This window comes from Rhea americana, unplaced genomic scaffold (genome assembly GCF_003343005.1).
Source record: "Rhea americana isolate MKP2758 unplaced genomic scaffold, rheAme1 scaffold_33, whole genome shotgun sequence".
Taxonomy (NCBI): Eukaryota; Metazoa; Chordata; class Aves; order Rheiformes; family Rheidae; genus Rhea; species Rhea americana.
Window position 1 is genome coordinate 5781313 of NW_028186457.1, and position 17344 is coordinate 5798656.

Here is a 17344-nt window from a genome sequence, read left to right on the forward strand (position 1 = left end):
TTTTGGTCCTTGACATCTTACCTGCACCTTCAGGTATCTCCAGTTTAATCAGTTTCTATTGCAGCCCATCTGGAAAATGCTTTCCGAGTAATCTACAGTTTCCTATCTTGTACGCTTTCCTCTCTTCATCCACCATGCACTGTATATTTCCTTTCTTTTCACATTCAAATCATCAGGATAGTGTTAACACTTAAAATAAATGTGTGATAGTGGGTGTGAAAAGGGAATGGGAAGAACAAGTTTTCCGTCTGTCAAAATGAAGACATCAACCTCTGCTTTTATTTTATTTTTTTATTTTTTTTTTGGCGTGTGTGCTTTAAATAGAGCAACTGAATTGGGTGACTTCCAAGTGTTTTCTGCATTTGGCAATCGTTTCAAGTTGTAACAGACGAAGTTCTGCTGTTCCATATGATATGCTCCTTCCCTCTTTTTTTTTGGTGACTCCTTGAAACTCCTTGGGAATACAGCACAGCATTCACATCTGTTCTGTGGATAGATGTCCAAGGCTAACAAAATGCCTACTGGACTTGGAGTTAACTCTGCCAAAAGCCATATGTTTCTGTTTTGGTTTTGCAACCACAGTGCAGTAAAGAAAGGCTGGGCCAAATGAGAAGTGACGGAAGGAGGGATGGAGCCTTCAGATCAGTAAATGAAGGTAACGTTTGGTATCAGAATAGGAAGATGAGGAGAGCAGAGAAGCACAAGTAAAGCTGTGAGCATAGATTAATTTAATAGGTGTTTTGAAATTCATGGCACTCACCACCTCTGTGTAGTGCTATTGACCACAACTTCGGAGCATATTTGGTTTTTCCCTATCTTTTTCAAAATACTGTAACAATCTGGATAATTCTTTGCTGTTTTCTGGTCTTAAACAGTGTACATCCTTGCTGAGAGCCACGCTGAAAGCCCTTCTCATGCCACCTACAGAACACCGTGCGGCAGTGGCTGCTTGCTAGGATGGAAGGGACATTGAACACAGTTGGCACTCCTCTGAGAAGTTACCAGCTAAAACTCTTACACTCTGGCGGTTTTCTTAATGGCGATCTGTTGGCCATCACAAAATGCCCACTTGTATTTTTGATAGCAACTGGACTTTTCTGTGTCTGAAAGAATAAGCTTGCRGCTTCGCATTTGGGTACACATACTTCTCCTGGAAGAATGTGGCTCACAGAAAGCTCTAACCTGCTCCTACTTCACTGCAGCAGGACTTAGAGTGAGAATTTACCAAATGCCTTGTCCTGTGCAGGTCCAGCACACAGGAGGCTGGAAAACCCATTGACCTCGATGTGTAAAGGTTTGGGGGCATGGAGAGGGGAATAGGAAGACCTGAAATCTTGCATTTCTCTTGCAATATCTTTTACTGAGGTTTTGAAAGATGCTATTTGGTGAAATCTCAGGCTCAGGGTCATGAGTAAGAAAAGGACTCTGAAAGGTTTAAGCCTTTGCATTTTTGTGAGATGGTTGGGCATGCATTCCTGTAAACTGCAGTGTTTAAACCTATGGGCTAGGAGAAGTGTTACTGTTTTAGGGGTACCTGATTTTTTGCATATTTTGTCTCTGTTTTTAAATATTGTCACAGATTTTGTTTTATTTTTGTAGAGTAATATTAACAGACCAACTGAGGCTGTCACCTCACAGTACAGTATATTATACAAAATGTGTCAAGAGACATCCCTGACCCGAAGGCTTTTCTGTTCAGGCAGATAGGATGGGCAAATGATGAGAGAGAAAATAGGTCACCAAAATGGGTTGATGGACATGGGAGCAGTGCCTAGTAGCCTGGAGCACTAACCACTGCTGCATCCTCATCTTCTTTCTTGACCATTTTCTCTCTGACAAATACCAAACAGCTCAGCAAAGTTAGCTTGCAAGCTGCAGTGAACATACATTATCTCCTACTAAAACACAGCTGTCTTCAGGATAGAGCACTGCTGTCACTATGCTGCATTTGAGGCTGTTAAGGTGGCTTTGTGGAAGTGCCTCCGTTTCTTGTGAACCATCCTTTTGACTTTCGGTAGGATTTACTCTTTAATTATTCCATAGACTTTCAGTGGCATTTATACACTTACGTGTCACTGAAGTACTTCTAAAATCCCATTCTGAAGAAAAAAAGATACTCTAAAATTCAAAGCAGTGAGCGTGAGCAATGCATTTGAGTTTTGGCTGTGATAAAAGGAATGTGCAGGTTATCCTTTGTGAAAAGGGGCATATGGCATTTATGCTGAGAAAACTGTTTTTCTTGTCTCCTAAAAGACAGTACCTTTTATGGAACAGTGGTTTTAAGTGTCCTAAGAGGGTGTTTGCTCTGTACTGACTTAAAAATAAGATGGCTGCTTGTTTACCTGTATTTTACAGTGATGAGCCGCAGTAAGATAACCTGTAATTGGAGCTTGTGAGCAACTTACCTGTGCTTTGTTTTATTCAAAAATAATAGCAAGATGAACTCTTACGGCTTTGTTATATGGGCTTGACAGAAGTTTGTCTGTTCTTCACACCCCTCACATCTAAGCAAAAAAAAAAAATAATAAAAAGTTCCTGGTAGTTTGCTTGGGTATAATCTTATTATACTACAAGTACATAGGTGCTTTCCTTTTCAAAGTCCTACTTAGTGTTGAGCATTTTGAAAGTAGTTTAGATTAGACAATAAGYACCGCTTCTGAATTAAGAGTGCTCAAATCTGGATTTTGAATCAAGAGAGCAGTTTGTTCCCTTTGGGTGGCTTCTTCTGAAACATCTGAATAAATTCAGTATTCGTTAAAGCAGGCAAGGGACAGACTGGCCTTTTGTGAAGATGGCTGTGGTATAAGCAGGTCTTAGCCASTCTTCTGCGCAGAGCTTTGGGTCATTGCCTGCAGTCTGTAGAACTCTTCTGGGGTTGCCGGTCCCTTCAAACCTGGCTGATGTGTTTTGTGGTAAACGGAGGGGAACTGGAGAAAGGCCAACAGTAGTAATCTTAACCCACAGCTGGATCTCCGTCCTCTGAATGTGAAAGGTGCATTGCCCATTGGACTTGCTCTTCTCTTCCTCCCCTGTGATGCCAGTGACTTGGCTCTAAAACCAGCAATTCCCTAACACTTCTAACCCCTCATCTTGGTTTTTAATACAGAGTTTGTCTTCCAACAGCTTCCTTTACAATTCACTGTGGACTCCCCCTCCTCTTGTTCACAACCACTCTGTCTTTATTCCTGTTCCCAAATGCAGCTTGAATCTGTGGCAACAACAGTAATAACCTATGTGCTAATATCCATGAGGAAGGACAACAGCATGAAAATGGTTTGTCCGTTTATGGCTAGGGATCTTTCAATGCTCTTAAGTGCCGGAGACAGAGAAAAGACACTTRCACCGTAGTGCCTCTATGGGATGTTGCTTAACTGTAAGTACACGTAAACTGCTTGAAGTCAGATATCTTTTAAACACATGCTTAAGTTCATGTAGCTAACAGGTGGTCTACAGATTCCTAGTGCTGCTCTTCTCAGAACAGGAGAACTCTTACCTAGAATTCTTTTCAGTACTAATTTTCCACTAATTCACCTATGTGTCTTGAATTTGTCCCAGTATCTTATTTACCACAAATATTTATGCTGTTTTTTTTCTTCTCATATCAAACAGGGTGCCCACACTGTAAAAATTCAATTCCGCATTTTACAACTGCTGCTGACGTCTTTAAAGAAGATCGAAAGGTAACTTGCTGTTAATCATTTCTGAGATATTTAAAAACCTTTCCACTATTGGTACTTCACAGATTTTGCTTACCAATAAGGTTGTGGCTTGTAGTTAAAATTGCTGTTAAAATAATAGAAGTCTATCTGTATCTCAGGGATTGTATCTTCTGTGGTCAAACTGAGTTATAATTTTAACCTATTCTGTTTCATTTGTTGTCTTTTCCATTTAATTCTTTGTGTGAGAATCCTTTTCTAAGAAGCAAAACATTTTTATTAATCTTTTAATGAGGAAAAAAAGAATTTACATTTTCTGCATTAACTGCCAGGTTTTGTCAAATGTAAATGGAGTGTTTGTGAAGAAACCACAAGCTGTGTGACAGATCTAGAAGACCTCATTCATATAACTAATCTTTGCTTGTATAAATACAACATTATGTACGTTGGCTGGGATGCTGTGTGCTTCTAGGTCCCTCATGCTTCTGCCTTGATAATGCATCTGGTGGCTGAAGCACTCAAATTACTTCCCTTACATCAGCTGAGCTGTTTCAACTGAGTGCAAGCATATCTGGGATTAAAGAAAAAAACATTCTTACATCTGACATGTTACCTTGTGCCTTGCATTTGTGCCAGACTAAAAGGATTTGCACAGTTATGGCAACTCAGCARTTTGTAGTAACTTCCTCAGCTGTAATAGCTCAGTTGTATGGCTGTGCACCTGAGAATCCTTGTCCTGGGAAGTATCATTCTCCAATGAAGTATTTCAGGTTGGGTTTTGATAAAATGTGTAATCAAAAAAAAAGGGGGGGCGGTTCTGGATCCCYGCTATGTTTTGGTCCCTTTACTTCTTGCTATATTTTGTAATTCTACACCTTTTCTCACTCAGTAAAATGACAGGAACAAAACAGTGAAAAAGTGTCTTTCATTAATGCGTTGAAGCACACGGCTTGCTCAAATCACGTGAGTTAATGGATCTAACCAGATACCTTGTTAGAAACCTGCTTATTATCTTTGACTGGACTGTGGTTCATTCTCATTTCAGTATTTGTTCCAGCTTCATGAAWGCTTTGTATTTAGATGTGGCATGGAAGAGATTTGGCAATTTAATAAGGAAATGAATGGTTAGCTTTGAAACAGCTATACGTTAATCTGCTCGCTACCATAAAAGGAAAGAATTTCGATGGTGGCTTGCTTTCTCCCCCCACACCCCCACCTTTTTTTTTTTTTCAACTCACACAAGATGCATAGGATTGTCAAGATACAAATCATTCTTGTATCACCGAATGCATAAAATTAGAAGTCCATCTTTTATGCCCTCTGGCACAGGTCACACGTGGAGGATTTAGAGGCATACAGCTGTCAGTTCTCTCTTACTGCTGTAAATTTATGTGCTCGGATACCTTATGGTTACTTGTTTGTTTCAAAGATGTGTAAGAACGCATCCCTGTTTTCCCACTTTTCTTCTAGTTCTAAATGAAGCCTCTCTTTCCTAAACTCATTAAAATTTAGCAAATGTACCAGACAATGTGCAACTTGCTTATTAGAGCCCCAGGATGCATTAACAACCAATCTGAATCATAATGCAGTTTATTGAACATAATGCAGGCTTGTGAACCTTTCGGTTGAGACCGCAGAAGGTTATGAAAGGACTCAAAGAGCAGAACAGTGATTGATGGTTGCAACTCTTGATTTCAGTTTAAGGCTGAAGTGGGGAGGTATAAAATGTAATGAGTTGGAACAGAAGAGCCAGTAGGGCATATTAAGGCTAGTATAGTTTCAAAGAGGTGTGTGCAGTTAGGGAAAATGATGTTATTCCACCCCAATGACTTATGAAAGTGCCGGGAACTGATTATCTAGGGAACCCTCTTTAATTGTGTACAGCCATAACCTGCCAAGGTGCTTCTTCCTGCCGGTTTGTGCCCTTGTAGAAAAGAAAGTAAACCTATTGGAAACTCAGAAGGGTACATGGCTWTTCCCACAAACAGCACTGGGCATACTCCCATGTTTCAAATTGACTTGAGCCTTAAAACTTTGGTTAAGTTCTGTAGGATTTCAGACTTCTGTAAAATTGCTGCTGGAGGAAGAGGGAGGTAGTATTTCTTCTTTCGAAAATATGCAAACATTACTAATTTTAATTTTTAGTCCATAATAGTGGCTTTTATTCTTTTTCTGGGGAAAGTTTTTCAATTTAAGAGTATGGTAGCATTTAAATAGCATCATCTTTTCAGTACGGGTGGTCCTTTAATTAAACATTTAATTCTGCAGAAGCCAAAGAAAAATCAAAAACATTATAGCCCTTAATGGTTATGGATGATATCTTAAAAGGCAACCTATTGGAGACTTTGAGCCTTTACATAGGAATTTTGAAGACAAGCAGAACTTAAAGCTGTTAAAGTGTGCCTTTGGCTCTGAAAATTCACAGTAACAGGGTGAATCTGGCACAGAATTCCTCCCCCCACCCACCCACCCCCTGCAACATCGTAGGGATGTGTGTGATGCTGGGTACTTTTTCCATCATCTGCACTGTTGGAGTCAGCAGTTAAAAATGCAACATGCAAAACATCCGCCCGAAATGTCAGTTCTTGCTGGCCACATCACTGCTGGTGGTTTTAGCAGACATACTGAGTCTGTGTGCTTTTCTAAGGCAGCTGGTTGTGGCTATTGCAAAACACAGCTCTGGGTGTAACCAGTGAGGGCTCTGGCATAAATCAGGGATCTGCRTGTTTCCATGTACCTAGCCTGGTCCTACTGGCGGTGAAGAAGCTAGTGCAATGAAGCAGTTAGTGTATTGCTTCCAGTTACTTTCTTCTTTCTTCATTTTTTATTTTTTTAAAGGGGGGGATCTGGAGCATTCTTGCCTTGYCTTGGGGAGCTGTGGCCTTTGCTTAGAGCTGCTGGGGAAGAGCCTTTGGCCCACGCTTYACAGCTAGAGTTTTGGCAATGACCGGTGTATTTTAGAAAACGCACATGTGAGGATTGTCACTGCTGAACAGATTGAAGAGCATGAAGGCATATTCACGAACTGCTCCAGGGACTTTGAAAAGGGCACCAGCTAAATCTTCAAAAATCTGCATTCTGCCTTTTGGCTGATCCTAAAGTTCATCTTGAAGGAATTGATTTGTGACGCTCCAACTTGGATTTGGAGACGGAAAGCTATTGACTCTCCAAGACTCCTTGTTAACAAATCTCCAGAATTTCCTAAAAGGGGCTGCTGCTTGACCAGCCTTCTGCAGTTCTGCAGAAGGCTGTTCACATATGTAAGCAGAAGCACTGGTCTAAATCAAAGCACTGTAATTGGGATATAGTGAGGTTGTACAGAACCAGTTTTAGCAGATGTTGTTGGAAAGAGCACAACTTACTGGGTAAGTTGGTTTGTATCAGGGAGCTGCAATTCYGTGATGAAAGGAGTAAGTCCTCAATGCATATGGAGCACCGGTTTTGCAAATGTTTTGAATTTGGCCAAGAATTTGAACTGTATTTGCTTAAAAGCGTGTGTTGAATTTCTTTTTAATTAGACTCATTAAATATGGTAACGTTAGCACTATATATTGTGGTGACTACTAATGGATCTTCCCTTTGCAAATAGACCTACTTTGAGAACAGCTGATGAATTGCAGCTATGGTAATGCTGCTAGTGTACATCAGGGCATCTAATAATGAACCTTGCATTTGCAAGGCCATTCACGTTGAAAACAGTAGCTGAATCACAGCGAGCTTTAGCAGGCTAGCTCATAACTGCTGTTGGGATCTGAACCAGGTAATATAAACAGAACCCTGTAGAGTAATGCATCTGTCTTAGTCATAGATGCTTTTAAGATGTTTGGCAGCAACAGACTTTGTCATCTGGAATTGACTGTACTCTAAAACCATTSCTTGGTATCATTCATTTCCATGCTGAAAATTTACTTTAATTTTTTTAAGCTTATCATGTATCATTCCTTTCTTGAATCAATATTCAGTTATTCACTTCCATTTTCATAACAAAAGTCAATATTAGCTCCAAAAGAGATTTATTTCCTTGAATCAATAAGCTATTGTGTGGTGGCACATATTTTAACAGGAAAGCAACTAGGATTGTAGGAGGTATTTTTAGTGTATCATCATGTGATGACTGGGAAACAGTTAAAAATGAAAGGAATTTAAGAATCAGAAAGAGGGAGTTACCTGAGAGGTCAAGGGATCCCACTTTCAATTTTCTACACATCCATTTGAACCACTAGATGTAATTGTGTTCTTTACTTGCAAGATCTCTCTAGAACAAAAAGCTGTTTTGTAAATCTGTTGGAACTGTGATGCCTGATGTATGATTAGATGATCCTGCAAGTACTTTTTTCCTTCTAACACTTCCACGGGAAAAAAAAAAGGTATCATCCTTCTGTTAACAATTGTGACATGCAAAGATCAGTGGTCACATTTTCAGCAGAGCACCACTTCTATATAAGCACCTAAATGAAAACTTTTGATTTTTGCAACAGCTTGGCATTCTTGAAATTTCAGACCACTTCATCTGAACAATACGCCAYGCTCTATTTCCTCTTAAAGGCCTCTTTGGAGCTGGTCATACAACAGTCGCTTTCCAAAGCAGTGCAGAATTAAGTTGGCAACTCGACAGTTGAGCTCCCACTTCTTTGGTAAAACTTTAACACTGCTACAGGACTTTCCTTTCAAGACAAAAAACTTTTCCAGTCCCAGATGTTGCTAGAGTCAGCTGTGCTGACTATGAAATACAGGAGAAATGCATGCTAGCCTGGTATCGTAGTAAACCCTGGCTGGTAAAGCTACATAGCAGTTGTGTGAAGCTGCCAGTAATATCAAGAGGGCTGGATGTACTCCAAGGAGTTTCCTCTGGGGTCCAGAGTCTTCCAATTGATTGTCTTTTCATTTGGTAACTGTTTTGTTCTTGCTGCAGTTATTGGCTAGGGTGGTGATAAACCTGAATGGCAGAGCCTCTGGGGAAAGGATTTTGATATATCATCAATATTCAAGGCATGTAACTTTGGGTTATGGATTCTCCATAACCCTGTAGAATTTCGTGAGTATTGCAGAAATAGCAGTTACGGGTTTGGTTTTCTATATTTAAAAATAATTTTTTGGTTGATTGCTTTCYGGCTACAAGAAAGTTAACAAGTCTAAAGAAATTAAACTTTAGTCCTAATAGTCAAAAGCTATTCCAAGTGCAAAGCTTTCTTCTAAAAACTGCTGTTAGCTGTTTTTTTTAAAAAAAAAATCATAATGAACAAATAACATACGTAAGAGTCGTGCCAACCGTGTCAGGAGTTTCCTGCTCTCACAGATTTTTAGAATTTTTATTTCTCTTGATGAGAGTAAATTTGTACAGAATTCATGAGCGTTAATGCAGAGTTCCTTGGCTGCGGGATACTCTTCATGGATGTCTTGCGCTTAATCTGTCTGAAATTTTGGGGTAAAATATGTCGTTTTTATGAGGCAGCCCATGCAGCTCTTGCTAAGCTATGCTTTCCATCGAGCTTCCATATAACTTGTTGCTGATGGCTAAATTTGAAGATCATTTCTGAGAGTAATGTTTCCCAGAAATCTTTAATCAGATTGTGGCAGAGGTTGAGCCATTTTTCCTGACTCATTTTTCTTCTTTAATGACACAGAAAAACTAACAATTGATAAGAAGATTGAGTGTGAGAGGAAAACTGCCCTGCAATGTATCACTGCTCACTTGAGACAGGACTCGAGCAAAGATGTTTTKGGGGAGAGGTGGGCTGCTTCTTTTCATATGCAGTATTTCAATGTAGTCATAAAGTGATTCACCCTCACTGAAACTGTTGTAGGAAACTTCTCAATCAGAAGTGGAGTTTGTATTTTCATCGATGTTAATCAGAATGAAGCAAAGGGCATYGATTCTGTTTGCTGAAATTCTTGTGTGTCTTGGAGTTCAGTTGTCTAAAACTGAGAATTGGTCCTTGCTCTAGAAACRGGTTTTGCTGCAAGAAGTGTTTTTCAGCATTTCTTTTCTTTTTGTAATGTACTGTATTTGATCTTCCACCGTGACACAGACAAGACAATTAGAACTGATGCTATGGTAATGATGCAGAGAGATGATAGCAACCTCTATATTTAGGCTGCCTTAACATTTCCACTCTAAAATAATCACGCAAACTCTCCTAAGTATTCTTACTCTACTCCTGTTGGCAGCAGGCATTTGAAATCCAGCCTCAGGATACAGTCTTGGGAATTAGATGTGTCTCTGAAATTTTGCTCAGGTCTGTATGAGCTGCAAGCTTTTTGGAAATTGCCATTTCTCTTTTCTCAGTGACTGTAAAAATAACTGAATGTGAATGTTCTTCCGAGCTGAACTCAAAATGACATTTGCAGGAGCAGCAGCAAGTCTGTGGGGCTGYGCGGGAGCTTGCAGCAGAGATGTTTCAGAGCATGACAAACCGCRGGAATGTCCTGCAGCCGCTGCCCTGGGCGTAGGATGCATCCCTTACTGCTGGTCCTGCCGGGCAGGCATAGTGGTAGGCTAACGTGGCCCTTGCAGGCAGATTTGGAGCAGGTTCTCTCTGCGCTGTTGCACTGCACGACAGTGCAGATTTATCAACTTAGATTTCTATGTGCTGCAGAGGAGAGCTGTACCTCAATCAATCTACTGAGCATTTTGTTCAGAAGCCACCTTCTTATAGTCCATCGCTCACCTGTTTTGAGACAGCAAATACATGCTGAACAGGCTTGACAGTGGCTTATAGCATAGTGTTTCTCCACGGTGCCCTCTCCTGGGCCTTGCTGGGGAGTCTTGTCACAAAAGCCTTTTATAAATGGAATTGGGCTTTCTGGCCCAGCCAAGGGCAGTCTTGATGTTTCCACAGAGATAGTCAAGAGGCTTCTCTTCCTTCCAGCGTCTTAGTAACTTGTCTTCCTAATCCCCACGGTGTTATCTGAGAACAGACGGGTCGTCGGTCATGGCAGTTACGCGCCTCAGATCAGCTACTAATATCCAGAGGAGCACACACATACCTTCTGTTTTTTCTGGCCATAATCTCTCCCCTTGTGATGTTTAGAGCACTGAGAAAAAGTTTTATTTATTCTTCCTGTTTTCAAGGAACCAGGACTTCCAGTATGCTCTGTGAATTAATACTATGACATCAAAACATGTTACTCTCCTTTGCGAGTTTTCCTATACACAGAAATAACCCACAGGACTCTAAATTTTGGCTAGCTGCTAAGGTCAGAAATGCACAAATATTTGGATGAAACCTTTTTTGCTGTGTATTATTCCTAATATTTCTTTTTAACTGACCCTGAATGAATGGGAGTCTTTTTGTTTACCAAAAAAAGGGGAAGGGGGGAAGGGAAGTATGATCATACATATTTTTAACAGTTCTCAAGAGTCCTGTTTCTGTAATAGCCTTATTAATGTTTAAAACAGGAAAACAGAAACCAAATATTTAAGGTAAGAATATTGCACGGWTGATATAGTGCTTTCCGTCTGATGATAGATCCAAGTGAGATCTTACTGAGCATGGTCTTGTTAGGCTTTCAAAGCCAAACAAAATCAAGCAAACTAACTGAAGTTGACTTTGCAAATCTCTTTAATTGTTGCTAGGATAACGAGATCAGGTTTTCTTGTTTTGATGGTGTTACGATGAAACTGGAGGGTGCTGGAATATTAAGTGATCTTTTAATTGTGGAAGAACAGTTCAACTGCAACAAAAGGCGTTTTGATCAGATTGTTTGAAGGAGGCGTATGGAATGGAAATTTCAAATTAAGATGTGGCTGCTATGAAATTAGCACTTGATACACTGGAACCTGCAATTGCAAAAATCCCTCCTCTAATTTGTTATTTCTATAGCTTGTACCGAAATCTGCTTGCTCTTCAGCAAAGCATACCATGGGGTTGCAAAGGCAAATCTGCATAAACAACAAAATAAGTTTAGAGCCGTATCTGCCATTGGAAGAGTTGGTGTGAAACTTCAGCAGAGGGCTAGGCTGCTGTAAGTAAAAGCCTGTGAACCGCATTCTGCCTTAACATCAAAAATGTTAAGTGCAGCCTATTTGCAATAATTTATAGATTCAGATTTCAAATGTCAGATGCTCTGAACTAGGGTTAGTCTGAGCTGATGCTGTAGGGCTCCAGGCTTCCTCAGACTGTCGCTCCTGAGGCAGGCAGGGAAGGAGGATGTTGCTGTGCTGTAAACAGGCTGAGAGCACAGCAGCCGGTTTCCTACCAATGGTTTGTTTGTGTGACAGTAGCATCTAGAGGTTTCAAAAGGAATTGGAAGCCCACTCTGCTAATGGCTGTACGTAATGTAGTCCCTACCTCAAAGGACACATCAAGAAAAGGTAGGGAAGGAAATATATAAACTCAGGCTAAGACTGCAAGCAAGCAACCTAATTCCTTACATGCCCTATGCAAAAGACAACATTCTGGCTCCTCACCCATTCCCGTTTGACCTTGGGAGAACAGAGTGGGGTTTACTAAAGCTATTTGGAGTAGAAATCATTAATCTGTTAATAGCCTGCATAAGTGATCAGCCATGAACAGTCCATGAACAGAAGAGGAACCATCTCCAGGCATTTGTCATGTCACAGGAAGAAGGTTGTGTTAGGTGGGTCATTACAGTTATCAAGGTCACCCTGTCACTGTTTGTCACTTAGCACCAAAGCACAGGAAAAATACAGTGGACTGACAGAATTCTGACTGCCATGCTTTGGTTCCTTTTTGTTTTTGCTAATGCATTCTCTTATTTTTCTGTGTGGAGTCTAATGGCATTTAACGTGGAGATCAGAAAGGTGATTTTCTACTCTGTGGCTCGAACACACCCTGCAGCTGCAAGGAAGTGCAGTGCACCGCTTCCTTGGGAGGGACAGAGCTCTGCTCTTACATTCATGTGGCTTGACCTGATGATGACCACCTGATTCTCCTCCACAACTGAGAAGTTACAAAAGCAGTTGCATTTTTGGCAGAAGACACTTGTGTCTTCTAGTCATATGTCTAAGCTGCAACAGCAACTTTGCCACAAAGTAGTCTTGCTTCATCTTCTCCTGCCTTATGCTACTTTTTTGCATTTCAGATCGCCTATGCTGCGGTGGACTGTGCCAAAGAACAGAACCATGACCTGTGTAAGCAGGAGGGGGTTGATGGCTACCCCACCTTTAACTATTACAACTATGGGAAATTCATAGAAAAATATACTGGAGAGAGAGGGGTAAGTAGAAGCAAGAGTCATCATCTTATAAAAGGAGGAAGGCCTCCTCTGCCTGTACTGCCTCTGCAAATGAAAGATACAGGGTGTGTTTCTGTCATGCTGAAAAGATGTTTAACTGCTTCTTTTACTAACTTATATGGATGAATCATTGTGTACCACACCCCTATATATCTCCACATTAGGAACGTATTTGGTCTATTTGGGGAACACAAGGATAAAAAGGAGTGGATTTGGTAATGCTTTGTTACATATTTTATTTTTTAAGCTAGAGCCTGCAAGTGAATGTGGACCAAGTGACAGTGAGGGATTTATTGCGTGGGCTGCAGTTAGGTGCAGAAAGGTCAGAAAATACGAAAGTTGTTCCTCTCAGTTCTGGGTCTGGATCTCTTATATACTACAAACATGTTAATAGTTCCACCAGTCTGCCAAACTGTGACAGACCATTGGTTTTACAGCAAGGCCAAAACTGTCGTTTGAACGCTGGGGAAAGCTGAATGGCTCATCCTCACCGAATCAGATTCATTCCTGGAGCTTAGGGTGGGAAGACCAGTTGTGGCATCTAGCCCATGGGTTGAAATTTCCCTCTTGTCTTCCTGTGGCCACCTAATGATGTGCCATGAGTACAATGGGCAGAGATGGCACAGTGCCTTCTGTGGTTATAAAATGCCAGAGAATAAGGAAGCAATCTAGTTATTTGTGTGCATTCTTTGCCATAATCTCTTGGAGATGTTACTTCTCAGCAGTGATGGGTTGTCTACAGGAATAGGAACTACAATAAAAAACATGGTTTCCGCAAACCATCCAGCAATTATTTGCTAAAAGAGCCTTGGCTGAAAATCATTGCTGCTATTACAGCTCACCAAATTATAGAGGAACGTGAAGAAAAAAAACAGATTCTCCAGTCCTTTGGCAGTTAGGAGCTTAGGGAAGTCTTCATGGAGCTTTGCTTCCCACTTTTCTCCAGCTTTATGATCACAGTAATTACTGTGCTGATCCAGGCATTGTTAATAGATTCTGTGTTTGGTACAGATTGTGTATCTTTTCTTAAAGATGAGTGCAATAGCCAACAAGTAAAATTTTAGCCACAATATTCCTTGTAATTGTTACCCATACTTMTTATATATGAAAGGAAGTATCTGTTCTGGCTGATAAAGAAGTTAGCAAGACAGGAGTGCTCTGAAACCACAGTAGTTGGGAGATGACTGTGTTGGAAAATGGACTGACTACTCCCCTGCATGCAGTCARCTCTTTGTTGGGTAGAATTAAATTACCCAACAGAATGTCACAGACTCTGACTGACAACTCTCCACCTTTCCTGAGCCTTAAGGTCTTCTGATTCTGCAGCATCAAATTAGATTTTGGTACCTCCTGTCATAGTAGTTCTGGAGGGTAGTACTCAGCAGAGGGCCTTCCATAGAGTTTCTAGGTCTGTTCATGCAACTGTTTCAGTGTCAAAAGATTGTGCTGTTAAAGGACTTTTTCATCAGCATGACAACAGCACTTGAAGCACCTCAGCCTACTGCCTCATACCTTGCAGAGGTCTCAGGAGAAAGTAGKAGGAGCCAGGGGACCTGGGGTCTGTTTACAGTTCTGCCACTACATTGGTACCTGTCCAGGAACATTTAGTTCAGTGTGGTCCAGCTGGCATAGTACAATTTCACATGGGCAGGGAGGATGGGAGGTGGTGTCCTCAGCTACCATGGGAGCAATGTGACATGCTAGAACAGGAGCCGTGGCAGGTGAAGCACGAGCAGTCGGCTCCCTGCTACTCTCTTCTGGAGCCCTGGCTACAGGGGCAGCATGACCCTCTGTGGTAGCTCCTAAGGGGGCTTCCACACCTCCAAGGGAATTACAGTGCCAGGGCAGAGATTTTAAGGCACTTCACTCCAAGCAACTCAAGCAAGGAGGAGCCAGGACACCCTCTAACTTAAATGTGCTTTTAATGGGCTCCAGATCCAGAGATTTGAAAAACAGGGTCCTCCTGTAGGATCTAGTGATTGCCAAATGYCTTCAGATCACAGATGGCTGGGAGCTGTCACTTCAGTTTTTTCAAGTAAAAATAGTGAATTCCTTTTAGAACAGCCTTTTGTCATTCAACCTTCTCAGAAGTATCCCAGCTATTTTTTTTAATCAAACTTTTACTTCTGTTTATTCTCTACATCTCCTCTTTGTATTTTCCTTCCTTATCACCAGTTTTCATTGATGTGTTTCAGGTTTGTTTAACAGTAAAAATGCATCACACTGGGTGAGGTTATTTGCCTAGACAGCTACAATGTTTGTGTACCAATGGGCAGTGTGTTCAAGCCCACGTCCCTACACCATTACATCTTTGAGCCTTTTAAAATGCCTTTGAGGTTTCCTTGCCCTGTGCTTACAGCTTTCCTTGGAGTCAGACCATAGGAACTGCTTTCAACATTTGGCATTCAACAGCTTTGAAAATTGGAAATTGCAAGTTGTCAAAATACAGAGGGCAGCATCTAGGATCCATGTTTGAAACTGTGATTTTGATACTGACTTGAAAAGATAAAATTTCCTTCATCTGAATGCATAAAGGAGGAGTAAAATCATAAGCCRAATTATTACAGGATGAAGACCAGTGGTAAATGTGTGTACAACCAACAAATGATACACTGACTACTTTTAAAATGACACACGCAGCATGAAAATGTGCTTGTGCTTTTTCAGCCAAAAGGCATTGATGGCATTTCTRGAGACTGATTCTACCTTGTCTTGTGAGTTCCAGGGCTGCTTTCGCTATGTACCCCAACTCTTCAGAGTTTCTCATTAGGAAAAAAAAAAAGAAAGAAAGGTTGAATTTGGAGTCTCCAGATATTTTTCCCTTGCATTTCAGTGGAGCAGCACTGGACTAGAGTACCACATGATGAGGCAATGCAGAAGCAATAACTGTTTCCTAGTTTATAGTCTGCCAGCTTCCTTCTGCCTGCAGTACAGAAGCTRAAAGTGTTCTTGGTGCATTGTTTGGTTGTATATTTCTAAAAATATGACCAATATTTTTCTTTCTTCAAAAACAGGAGTCTGGATTCATCACTTTCATGCGAACCCTTAGAGAAAGAGACCATGAAAGAGTAGGAAAGAAGAAGGATGAATTGTAATTTCTGCCTCAAAGGAAGCTTTCCGCTGCACTGTGAATGGTTCCAGGTCTATCGTTGCTGCACCTGAGACTTCACATACTCTCAAGACAGAGACTTTTTTTTTTTATAAACAGCCATGGCCATTTTGTACAATTTTGAAATAAAGTGAAACCACTTGATTTTTAAAAGGAAAATAAATTAGAATGTTGCCATAATGTTTGAAAGAAAACTTAGCATTTTCTCTCATGTTGTGAGACTATGCCCACTGACACTCCTATGCAATATTTTTGTAGTCTGTAGTGTGTCTGTAGGTGATATTGTTTGTTGGGATGTTTTTTTTAAAGACATTGCAGTACATGTTTAAAAAAGGGGGGGAGGGGCGGGTCTGTCTTTTAAACCGGTGAAGGAAAGTGGAACTTGTAAGAAACAAGTTTATCCAAATGCAGTTTTCCATTCTTGTTTCCATTCTTGTAAAATAATCTCACTGAAGAACRTGTAACTTGGGGGAACAATTTTAAGGTGCTCAGGGATAAATAAGGTATCTGAGTTAATGAAGACATTAACATTGACCAGTCCAGATACAGTAATTTTCATTTTAATCTCTCTGCCAGGACTGTTTACATACCTTTTATAGAATGTATTGAGTTAATTGTGCAGAAATCAGCACAGCATGGACAAGATCCAATAAAATTCCTCCTTTTTTGGCATCAGTATTGTTAAATGCCCTTATAAATTACAGTAGGAGGAATTACCGTATAGGCTACAGGATTGCCCTTAAAATTTATGATCGGGCCATATGAAATGTGTATTGGAAAGTGTTATGTTTGACTGTTTTGATTAATGCATAATACTTCTGATAATGCAGCAGCTGTGTATGCTACATGTTTACATCCCAGAAGTTTGTCTATATTCGTATATAGGATTTTTCCTTCTGCTCTTTAAGGAGTTAYGTAAAGAATCTCTCTTTGACAAAGAGTCATCACTATAAAAACTGTATTAGAAGCAGCAGTCAAAACTTGTTACACTCTGGATGCTTAAAAAAGAGGTTACGTTGATCTGGAGGTACTTACGTCTTCAAAGGAAGGGGAGAGGGAGAGGCTGGAAGTTGTGATTCACTTTGAACTACAAATAAATAAATAAATAAATAAAAAGGTTAGCCTCATCCAGGTTTTTCCCCGCTGGGCTGCCCGAGCGCAGACCCGTAGCTCGTGGCAGTAGAAAGGGACAAGGCGCTGCGGGGCCGGAGCCCAGCTCCCCGGTGCCAGGGACGCCCGCGTCTGCGCGTGCTGTGCGGCACCCCGCGCTGCTCACCTGTGCAAGGGCTGTCACCCATCCGCTCTGGCGCTCGGTGGGTGGATCAGAGGGCCTTTTACAATGAAGAAATAACTATTTCTTGGGTCCAAAAATCTTCCTTTT

The 17344-nt window shown here is 40.9% G+C and overlaps 1 protein-coding gene across 1 annotated transcript in view; it reads left to right on the forward strand.

Moving 5' to 3' along the window:
* PDIA5 (protein disulfide isomerase family A member 5) overlaps positions 1 to 16143 on the forward strand; it is a 113551-nt gene extending 97408 nt beyond the window's left edge. Inside the window, exons 16-18 of the mRNA XM_085311057.1 lie at positions 3610 to 3680; positions 12702 to 12836; positions 15869 to 16143. Coding sequence (XP_085167183.1) covers positions 3610 to 3680; positions 12702 to 12836; positions 15869 to 15949 — 287 coding nt within the window. The 3' untranslated portion in view covers positions 15950 to 16143. The remainder of the gene's footprint in view (positions 1 to 3609; positions 3681 to 12701; positions 12837 to 15868) is intronic.
* Positions 16144 to 17344: the final 1201 nt, after the last annotated feature.